Here is an 11,939-nt window from a genome sequence, read left to right as displayed (position 1 = left end):
GGTTGACCCAGCAACCCTCGGGTAGTCTCATTCCCATGCAATGCAAAGTCCCACGAAAACCAAAAAACAAATATAAAAGGGCATCGGTTTCGTGCTCCTCAATCTTGTGAGCGTCCACACCGATGGTTGAAAGGAAATCCGTCCTAGTTGTTGAGTTAGTCACGCTCACGCATCGGCATCAGCTGAAGCCAGCAGCCAGGACACGACCATCGACCCCCACGTAACTTGCGGTCATCGGAGCCCATCTCCGGCGCCCCAAAACCTGAAGCCGCGGTCAACCCGATCCGTCCGCCCAACCGTGTGCGGCTCTCTCCCCGTCGGTCTCGGCCTTGCTTTTGCTAGTTGCTCCATCCGTTGGTCGTCCTCGCCCTCGCTTCTACGAATGCGCTGGCGTTGGCAACATCTCTGGGTTTTTTCTTTCTCCCTCGTGGACCGGAGATATGCAGTCCGGTCAGAGGCAGTGTCGCCCTCCGTGCTGATCCGATCAGAGTTAAACAAGGCTGTTTAGTTGGCCGCAAAGACCATGACATCAGTGCCAGACAGACAACCATGTACAAGCACCCTCTACTTACTGAACCGCTTGCCACATACTACTACTACTGTATGTGCTTGGCTAATCACGAATCAAACGATGATAAACTAGTAGCAACAACTTTTTCATTAGGCTAGATAGTAGAAGCAACAACTACGTACGCGTTGAATTACGTGTAGTCCCGCGAGCTGGCCGTACAACCAGTCGCCCGGCCAGCCTATAAGTAGACCCCGCCCTGCGTTCCCCCTAAACCATCAACAGCAAGCTCGCCGCGCTTCACACACTTCCCTCTCATCTCAAGAAGACGACGGTACGTGCGCTGCGCACCAGCCTCGCCGCCTACGCGCAAGAGCTCGCCACGGCCACCGCCATGCCTGCCTTGGACGTCATGCCGGAGAAGGCCCACCAGCCCGCCATGTCGCCGTCGCACCACGCCCATGGGTGGGACGCCAGCGGCGCCCCCACCCCCATGCACAAGAGGCTCGACGGCAAGGTGGCCATTGTCACCGGCGGCGCGCGGGGGATCGGGGAGGCCATCGTCAGGCTCTTCGTCAAGCACGGCGCCAAGGTGCTCATCGCGGACATCGACGACGCCGCGGGCGACGCGCTGGCGGCCTCGCTGGGCCCGCACGTCGGCTCCGTGCGCTGCGACGTGTCGGTGGAGGAGGACGTGGAGCGCGCCGTCGACCGTGCGGTGTCGCGCTACGGCCGCCTCGACGTCTTCTGCAACAACGCCGGGGTGCTGGGCCGGCAGACCAGCGCCGCCAAGAGCATCCTCACGTTCGACGCCGGCGAGTTCGACCGCGTGCTCCGCGTCAACGCGCTGGGCACCGCGCTCGGCATGAAGCACGCGGGGCGCGCCATGATGGCCCGCCGCTACGGGAGCATCGTCTCCATCGCCAGCGTCGCCGGCGTCCTGGGCGGCCTCGGCCCGCACGCCTACACCGCCTCCAAGCACGCCATCGTGGGGCTCACCAAGAACGCCGCCTGCGAGCTCGGCGCGCACGGCATCCGCGTCAACTGCGTCTCGCCCTTCGGCGTCGCCACCCCAATGCTCATCAACGCCTGGCGCCAGGGCCACGACGCGTCCGCCGCCGACGACGCCGACGCCGACATCGGCCTCGACGTGGCCGTGCCCAGCGACCAGGAGGTGGAGAAGATGGAGGAGGTGGTGAGGAGCCTCGCCACGCTCAAGGGGTCGACGCTCAGGCCCAGGGACATCGCCGAGGCCGTGCTCTTCCTGGCCAGCGACGACTCCAGATACGTGTCCGGCCACAACCTCGTCGTGGACGGCGGCGTCACCACCTCAAGAAACTTGATCGGGCTGTGAAAATTCACATCACCGACCTCGCATCCATCTACTACTAGCATCTAGATCACCATCAGTAGGAGGAACAAATTAAAGATGATTGTCTAGCCCGCAACTCTACTCTACTCAAGTTCTTTGGTTCGTTCGATGGGTTAATTGATTGATTGATTCCGTGTGTTATTCGTCTGAGCATTCTTGCTTTCGTGCTGCATTTTTCTGGCTTGATTGGTTTTGTCTCTGTGTCCTGCAACGCTCCAATCGTTTCATCGTTTGGGCTCTGGCTAGCAGCCTAGCTGATACGATCTGAAACAGAAAGTACAGTATTACTACTCCTAGTAGTAGCACTGTGAATCAGTTAGGACTAGCCTAGCTTGCAGCTTTTAGTAGTACTAGCACACTGTACTTTTATGAACCAGTTGCGATTATCAAACGGGCCACTGGGAAATTTTGGGCCGCACACACGAAAGCTTTCTTCCCCTGGAGTTGGAAGGAATGGGTGATTAGTTTGTACGTACATTTACAATTAGCAACTAGGCGACGGGTAAGCTGGTTCCAGGGCGCGATCTATCTGTAGATTTGACATACTAGTAGTAGTAGCTACTACTAGTTTGTAGTGTATGCCCATTGCCCATTGGCGATCAGAGGCAGCAAGTAGGGCACCAATTATGTGGTTTCCCGAGCAAATCTATCTGTCGATTTGAAACAATTTTATCTATGAGTGCAGCTGAAGAAGAAGCAGCTGCGTGCTGGTTTCCGAGCCAGGAAAAAGACACGATACGATTCGTGGGACAGATTCCATGGGGAGTTCAAAATGGACCGGAAAGATTGAAGGGCAGAATATATAAACTGTACAAAAGGGATGGCTGGCCTAAAAGCTAAAAGTTGAATACAGCCACGTCTGCATTCCAGCAGCCTAGCCGTGTGGTGTAGTGTCGTGTAGGGACCTCAACCTCGATGCGCATTGCGCAATGCTACGTACGTCTCAGTCTCACGAAGCTGACCACATCGGCCTTACTGTAGTGCGTAGTAATAATCTGGGGGTTTGGCGAAAGTAAAAGGAAAAGAAACCGGGGGATGCCGGTCAGTGGTCACGACGACACAATGTGAAATGTTGTTGTGCCCATACAAACATTTTTGACCGACGACAATTTCAGATACGCGCTGGCAGGAACCAAGCAAGAACTCGTCTTTTTTATTTTTTATTTTTTGATTTGATTGGTTGTGGCAGGAGATATCTAGGGGTGGTGTTTTTGGAGAGATCGTGGAGATGAGACCGATCGTGGAAACAAAGATCGTGGTGCACCGTGGTGGTATGCGGAATCTCCGGTGCGGATTCTTCAGGGAGGGGCCGGGAGCTATCCTGAACGGATTAGACCGATTGATCTCTAAATTAAGGAAGATGGAGGGGGAGGGAGTGCGTGGTGCCAGACTGGTGCAACCCCGATCCCGAGGCGAGGAGTAGGAGTGGCACGGCATGATGGACAACTGTAGAGTGCGTCACGCGTTCCCACACCAGCTGTGCGCGCGCCGGATTTGCTTTGCTCCGCCTCGCGGCAACAGAGCTCCGAGTATGGGGGACATGTGGTTGCCATGTCCCTGCGTGCCAATCCATCTTTTTTTCTCTTGCCCCTGCATCTTTCCTTCTTGTCTCATCTCATCATGCCATCCCGTTCTGCTCTACCCGTCGCTTCGGCCAATCGTCGGGACACGGTGCACAATGCACCCGCATTTTCCTTTACGGGACGATCTACATCACCCAAAATAAGTCACCACACGTGTATCATCCTGTAGTATAGATTCTACAAAAGTCAAACTCCACAGGCCTTGTTTGAATTATTGGGTTAGAGTTAGAGTTGGTTAGATTGGACTCATCTAACCCTTAAAAAATTAAACAGGTGGGTTAAAGTTGGTTAGATGCATCTAACCCACCCAATAGGTGTTTTTTTGGGTTAGAGTTAGATGGGGTCTAGAAAAAAAAACAGCCGCAGCCGCACCAGATCCCGTGGCTCCTCACCCATCCTGCTCCCATCGCTCCCCACCCATCCCACTCCTTTCGCTCGCCCACATCGCCGCCGGCCGCCCCGCCTTGCCCCGTTCCTTCGCCCCAACCCCCAGCCGCCGGCCGCCACGTCCCGCCCCGCCCCGTCCCGTCGCCCCAGCCCCCAACCGTCGGCCTCCCTGGCCCGTCGCCCCGGCCCTCAGCCACCGGCCCGCGCCGGCCCGCCCCATTTTTCCATTTTTTTAAAAAGAAATCCGCCTTGTTCGACTTGCTGTGTTTCTTCTGATTTCTTGTCTCCATTTTGATTTAGAATTTGATGGTCGGGACATGGGAGGGATGTTGTGATGATCTCCATGTTGGAAATATGCCCTAGAGGCAATAATAAATTAGTTATTATTATATTTCTTTATTCATGATAATCGTTTATTATCCATGTTGTAATTGTATTGAATGAAAACATAGATACATGTCTGGATACATAGACAAAACAATGTCCCTAGCAAGCCTCTAGTTGACTAGCCAGTTGATCAATGATAGTCAAGGTTTTCTGACTATATGCAAGTGTTGTCACTTGATAACTGGATCACATCATTAGGAGAATCATGTGATGGACTAGACCCAAACTATGAATGTAGCATATTGATCGTGTCGTTTTATTGCTATTGTTTTCTGTGTGTCAAGTATTTGTTTCTATGACCATAAGATCATATAACTCACTGGTATTGGAAAAATACCTTATGTGCATTAAATGTTACAACGTAACTGGCCTAAGGTAAGTCAGGATTCTCAAGTAATTTGTAGAAGAATTTTAGGAGTAGGCAATTGCTTTGGAGCTTGCATATTTTTTATGCCTGGACCACCCCTAGTTTTTTCCTTACACACATTTTCCCAAGCGATCGGGCAGCTCGACCCGAACAAGACTCTTCAGCGGCACCTGGCGCCCCTGCATCTTTCCTTCTTGTCTCATCTCATCATGCCATTCCGTTCTGTTCTACTCGTCGTCCATAATTTCCTTTAGGCTCTGTTTGGATCGTCGTTTTCGTTCAAATACGCGTATAAAAGATACGGGTCTTGGACTATCGTTTTGTTTTTAGTCTGAAATTGTCAGTGACCAGTAAAATATAAGTGTAAATTAAATTCCTTGTATTAAAATACGACCATCCAAGCACGGCCTTATGGGACGATCTACATCATTCAAAGTCATCATCAACTTGAGATAACTCACCACAGCGTGTATTATCATGTACTTCCTCCGTCTCAGTTTACAAGTCCGTCATATGTCCCTAGGTTGTTAATTTGACCAACTTAATAAAAGGCATATATAAGAAAAAAAATATCATTAAAAACTTTAGATGTTCTATTTTTTAATGATATATTTTTTAGTTAAATAATATATTTTATCTATAACTAATAATAAAGCGGCTATTGCTTCTGTCGGAAAACCCACCATGACATTTTTATAAAAAAGCCCCTGTAATTTTTGTTATTCAACCCGCGCTCCATCATTTATCTGCAACGCAAAAAGAAAAAACGATTCGCTGCAAAAAATTATACCCGTACGCATCGCCTCCTCCCGTCGACCCTGGGCCACCCTGGCGTGTGCCGAGACTGCCGCCACACCACTCGCCGCCGCGACCGACCTCAACCGGCACCGCTGCCGATGCGTCTGCTCGATTCAGAACGACGGCGGCGCGCGGATAAGGCGCGGCGGAGCGAAGTACTTGCAGGTGGAGGCGGGCCTCCATGGCTCACACGGGGAACTCCGAGGTTATGGCGCGGCAACGACGACTCCTTATCCCCTCCTCCGGCAGGAACTCATCATCTGATGAGATCCCCTCCCCATGCCTCCAACCGTGTGCCAAGCACCGACAAGAATTTTTGTTTTGTGGGAATTTGTTTGCTGATGAATGAATGTATTGAATGTAAGATTGCATTGTTGTAGAGAGAGAATGGAACACCACCTTCAGTTTGTCATCTGGTCCCACATTCTCTACCCCATGAGTGAAATAAGATAACAGTCCATTGATCAATTCACGTAGCCTCTTTGTTTTGCTTTGCTTGTCCCGCTCAATTTCTCATCACGGCGGAATTAACAATGGACGGGTTGATTTCTCAACAAAATAAGATAGGACTGACTACATTAGTTAGTTGGCTTATTATTTTAATAAATCAAAATGATTATAAAAAAATTAAAAGCATGTGGTATTTTTTCTCCAGTTGCAACGCACGGACCCTTTTGCTAGTATAAGTCAAATTGACGATCTATATACACGTGTATGTTTTCTAAACTGTAACGGAGGTAGTAGTATATATTCCGTATAAGTCAAACTCCATAGTTTGACCAGTTTAATAAATTTGGCAAGATGGGTCGACAGCTCAGACCCGAGTAGTTGGTTAATCAGATCACGGATGAGATTGCGAGTTGGAAACTTTCAGGTGCTGGATGATTACATCATTTTGTGAGAGGGTAGGCCCTTCTTTTTGGTATGGTGTGTGTGCTTAATTTTGCCTAGGCAAGATATGCCCTATTTGCAAGATGGAACACCCGTTGATATGGTCTTCAATCCCTTAGGAGTACCCTCCCGAATGGAGCCTTTGTTCGCATTGCGTTCTAGTCTCCTGTAAAATTGTTTGCTCCTTCTACAAAAATAAAATACATCTTTGCGATACTCTTAAAAATGATTATAAACTATATAAATCATTGACTTTTGAAATAACACATCACTAATTTGTTCGGCACGATCTTGAAAATTTGTTCAACAAAGAACTGGTAGAATGCATGTCCATCAAAGCGGTGCTGAGATGGACTCCCGCAAAAATAAAAAGAGATGGGTATCAACTACGCAATTGGCTAAGGACAAACTAATTCATCTGGCTCACATTTTTGGAACTTACTTAGGTGCTAACAAAGAGTTCCTTCTTTAATTCTTGCTGGAATAGTTTTTTTTGTGAATTTGACTTTGTAGCAGTGACATGGTTGTGGTAGGAAAATGGTACATCTTGCATGCATTTGCTATATAGTTTTATTTTCAGCAAATGATATCCTCTATAACACAAAGTTTCTTAGTTTTAAAAAGCCCATATTCAATTGAGTTTTCCGAATAGAATTGGTCACCCGATTTTGATCGGATCAACAATTTCTCAGAGCTCTTTTATTCAATTCTTTTATACAATATACTATGATTTTGAATTTTATGACATCACAATTAATTAAGGTATTCAATATAGAACTTGGTCAGCCGATTTTGATTGGGTAAAAAATTCTCAAGCTCTTCCATTTAATTCTTTTAATTCATTATGTTTCCTAATTTTGAATTTTTTTCATTCAATTGAAATATTCAATTTCCGATTTGGTTTATGATTTTGATCGGGACAATGATTTTTAAAATCAGTCAGCAGCAACGGGCCTATAAAAACATCAATCCTGCACACCCCTTCCATTACCTAGAAAAAAGAAGTGTTATCATGCGATATTGTGGCACCAATATAGTAAATGCAACCACCAGGATAGTACAAAATAACACCACGAAAGGCCCACCATATCACGACATTATGAATGTAAATAAAACACACCCTATCATCTTTCCCATCCGACCACCTAAATATTGCATCAATTCCATAATATAGGGGGTATTAATTTTTTGTAAAGTTAAATTTTTTACTTTGACCAAGTTCACGATAAAAAATATCGACATCCACAATGTGAAACAAAATAAGTATGATAATTCATTTCGTGATGAATCTAAAAATATCGATTTGATATTATAAATTTTGAAATAATTTTCTATAAATTTGATAAAATTGAAAAGATTTAAATTTTCAAAAAAGAATAACACTTTATATTTTAAAGCAAAGATTTTTTAAAGAAAACCGAAAAACCAACTGTGCAACAAGACGTGCCTACCCTTCTAATAGTATATTAATATGAAGATAACACCAATTACATCTAACCTCCGCAAACAACTCAATATCCAGATCTAATCAAGGCACTCAAAACACACAATGCACACAAGTAAAAAAACAAAACGATAAAAAGAAGAACGAGAACACAAAGAAATGTGACGCGACCAACCACACACAACAAACGAGCAGCAACACTAGCCATCATGCTAGGCAACATACAAAATACGAGAAATATTTAGCGAAAGCAATACTTTTAAAAGAACATAAGTGCAGCCGGACCTTGCAAATCCGACCCCACAAACACCCGCAGACACATCTGGATATGTCCACGGACACTGACCAGTCACGTCTTCTTTCCACATCTAACTCTCTCATAATTCATCCCTCATATCCATACAAAAGCATACAAAATATATCCTACGTGCTACTATTATAATCTCCTTACTTGTCAGAGATGGCTTGCGCCGGAGCCTGAGCCGCGCGCGCTTCGTCCATCCGACGCCTCCCACGTAGCCGACTTGGAGCGGATGGAGTCGAGGATGACCAGCTGCTCCGGCCATAGATCGACCACCGCCGGCGGCTCCTCCTCCGGCTCTTACGGCGGCGCCTCCTCATACGGCTCGTGCGCCAGTGCCTCCTCCTCCGACGCGTGTGGCTCTGTCGTGGGAATGAACCTGATAGTAGAGGTGTAGGGTACGAACGGATAGGGTAGAGTCCTAGCTTCGACAAGCTTGTACGCAAGATGTATGAGTTCAGACCCTCTCATAGAGGTAATAGCTCTATGTCTCAGTGCTCGGGAGCTCTTCAGTGTGGAATGTTGTTACGGGCGTGCAAACCCTTGTGCCAGAGGGGAGGGGTGACTTATATAGAGTGCTCTACCCCTCATCAAGGCCTCAACATCTAAGGGTTCAATCAATAAGGTTTAAAGGTGTACGTTACTGATAACGCATGTATGTAATTAATGCTATTCATGAATATTAGTTGAAGGCCTACCCGTTGGCCTCCCTTGAGATGGCTTCTGGTCTTCTGTGTCGACTGGTATCTTTCGAGTGTAAGTTGGTTGTCGAGTGAAGGGGAATATCTTCCGAGTGACTTCTTACCAAGTGACGTTTTAGATGCTATGGCCATCCAGTCGGAATCTTCTTTGTGACCCTCCAGCTAATAATGAGGTACCCTTAGGTAGGACACTTAGGTCAGGCATGTGACCCTACCCTAGGTACATATACCCATCATTAGCCCCCGAATGGATCGGGGTTCGAGTGAGGAAGGGGTCGATGCGGATTCCGTCGAGCCATACTAACATTGAACATACTTCTGGGTTTGATAGAACCATGTGTCGACTAAAATCTTCGTCATTCACCTTGATAGGTTCCGTTGTGAAGCATATCCGAGTGAATTTAAGTGCTTGAAGTTACTTCGAGTGACTCACAAGATCTTGGGATGTGACGGATCGCTTCGCCAGGTCCGAATTTCACGGGATTTGAAATTTCGGGTTCCGCGCGCTACGCGGTGATGACGCAACTGTAAGGGGAAGTGGGGCAACGACGCCTCGATTATCGCGCCTTCATTATCGCCACGCGTCACATCTCCTTTGTTATCGGGATAGGCAGAGATCTGGGGGGTCCACCGGTCAGCGACTCACTCGGGCGATTATATAAATCCGGCCGACTCTAGGGTTGAGGCAGTGCCTTCCTTTGATTCTTCCTCGCCTCCTCTCCTCCTCCGTTTCACAGGCGCTTCTTGGGTTCGTCTCCGCCGCTGCAGCCATGATGAAGAGTAAGACCACCAAGCTCGAGCGCGCCAAGAAGGGCGGGAAGACAAAGAAAACAGGCGGCCGAACTGTGCTACCGTCGGGCTGGATTCAGGGAGACTTTCTCCCGTCCACTGCCAAGAAGGAAGACGTCTTGGAGCTCGTGGAGCATGGGATGGTGGCCGAAAAATCTTGCAGACTGCCAGAAAGAGAACTTCTCCTGACCCATATCGAGCGAGGTTTCTCTCTACCCCCGCATCCTTTTATTCGCGACTTTCTCTATTATTTAGGAGCACAACTTCATCACCTCCCTCCAAACACCATTGTATATCTCTGTGCATTTGTCACACTGTGCAAGTGCTTCCTGGGCTGTCCTCCTCACTGGGGGCTATTCAAGCACATCTTCTCTATGTGATCACATACAGTGAAGAAGGCGAACCCGAGTGACAGTAGGACCAAAGTTATCCAATTATCCGGCGGTTTAGGGATCCAAAAGAGGGGTATGAGTACTTATCCCCAAATGAATCTTCCTGAATTGGTCCGGAATTGGCAGTCCACATGGTTCTATTGCAATGACGTTGTGTTTCCGAACATGTCGACTGTCCTTCCTCCTTTCACCTTGGATCATCCGACTGCCTCTAGGTCAATAAATGTGTTCGAAGATGAGAAGACTGAGGTGGAGAAATTGGTAGCTGAGGTGATTAACCTGGTCCGGAGTGTAGTGATGGGAATGGATCTGCTTGAGACATTCCTTGGCCGGCGCATCGAGCCTCTTAAGGCGAGGGACCACGCCATGTGGCACTACTTGGGCCCTGGAGATTCCACTCGGTCGCACCATGAGGAGGTTTTGGAAGAAACTGTAGACCAGTGGATCAAGAGCATTACCGGACCTTGTGGCAATCCCATAGGATCCAAGCGAGTTGCACCTTATTCTGGTGAGAATAAACCGTGAAAACTGGTATGTTGTATCCTTTCCAATTGCTTTCATGTCTTTGTCGAGTGACTGGAAATTTGACCGACTCATTTTGCTACTTTTGTTCCTTGTAGGAGTGGATGAACTTGTATTCTCCCGTACCTAACGGGGAGTAGTTTGACATCAGAGGGGAAAGTGAAGGCGACAACGTCGACAATGATTACACTGATGATAGCGAGGAGAGTGCAGATAACTCGGATGACAGTGAAGAAGAAAATATGTCTCCACGCCCCGAACCGCGGTCCAGGCAATGCCATGACCCAACGGCTGCTCCGAGCAAGACCTTAGCATCCAGCAGCAGGAACGTGAGGCGCGACAGGGCTATTGTGACTGATTCTGCAGAAAAAGCTGCCAAACAGCCCAAGCCTCGGAAGGCTCTGCCCCGTATGAGGATTGGCGTGCCAGTTGCTTCAACATGAGTATTCGCCTCTCTCTTTGTTTTGTCATTGTGAATTTTTGAGTTTCTGACGACCGAGTGAGATTTACTTGCCAGAGCTGCTACCTTAGTGACGACGCGTGTTGAGGCCAAAGAAGGCCACATGGACTTGTACGTTGTGGACATGACTGCTCCTCAACAAGGTATGATAAGTATTTGTTTTACTTTGTTTTCTGGATTGAATATGTCGACTGATCTAACCGCCATTGTCGATTGACTGCCTCGAACGTCGTTCTCTTCGATGATGAACAAGAGCCGCAGCGTACAACTGCGGAACAAACTCAAGCCATGCCTCCAACGCCTATGTCGAGTGTTCCTCTAGCCAGTTCGACTCATATGATTACATCTCCTCCGACTGGTTCGACTATTGTGACAACTGTGCCGACCTCACCTCCTTTGGTAACTCGCGTTACCACTGCTGCGATACCGACCCCTTCGACACTTGCATATTCTATGCAACATGTCCCACAAGATCAGATTGGAGCCGCAAAAGAGGCTATGATCCAAGCCAGACTGATGATGCAGCGGACTAGAGAGGCGTACGAGGCTAGTAAGTTGGCATATGATGCCGGCTCGGTGCTTCAAGTGAACATCCGAGTAAGTGCAACTATAAGTTAATTTCCGACTGAATCTTGTCAACCTTGCTTTCACACCCACTGGGGGTACGATGTATGGTAGTTTGTCTTTATTCTAGTGGGGGCATGCTGAGTGAACCCACTGGGTGTAGTCTCCAAGACCGTAGTTGAATGCTTGCATCGGCAGGGGTCTGATTTGGAGAGTTATTCTCCTTTTTTGACTCAGCCAAGCTAGACCTGGTCGGGTGGCTTTGTATCCAGTGGGGGCACGCTGAGTGCACCCACTGGGTGTAGTCCCCGAGACCGATGTTGAGTGCTTGCCTTGGCAGGGGCTAATGGGAAAACACTCTCTGTTTCTTTTTTGTGACTCAGCCAGGACGGACCTGGTCGAGTGGTTTCATATCCAGTGGGGGCACGCTAAGTGCACCCACTGGGCGTAGTCCACGAGACTAATGTGATTGT

At 48.1% G+C, this 11,939-nt stretch overlaps 1 protein-coding gene across 1 annotated transcript; it reads left to right on the top strand.

Annotated features, from left to right (window-relative positions):
- Window positions 1-782: 782 nt before the first annotated feature.
- LOC123450598 (sex determination protein tasselseed-2-like) lies at window positions 783-2,021 on the top strand (the record flags this gene model as incomplete). Its single annotated transcript, XM_045127767.1, has 1 exon — window positions 783-2,021. A coding segment is annotated over one exon (1,080 nt), but the record flags the coding sequence as incomplete, so codon positions are not given.
- Between the last annotated feature and the right edge of the window lie 9,918 nt (window positions 2,022-11,939).

This window comes from Hordeum vulgare, chromosome 4H (genome assembly GCF_904849725.1).
Source record: "Hordeum vulgare subsp. vulgare chromosome 4H, MorexV3_pseudomolecules_assembly, whole genome shotgun sequence".
Classification (NCBI taxonomy): domain Eukaryota; kingdom Viridiplantae; phylum Streptophyta; class Magnoliopsida; order Poales; family Poaceae; genus Hordeum; species Hordeum vulgare.
Note: the sequence above shows the minus strand (reverse complement) of the source record. Positions and strands in the feature narration are given on the sequence as shown.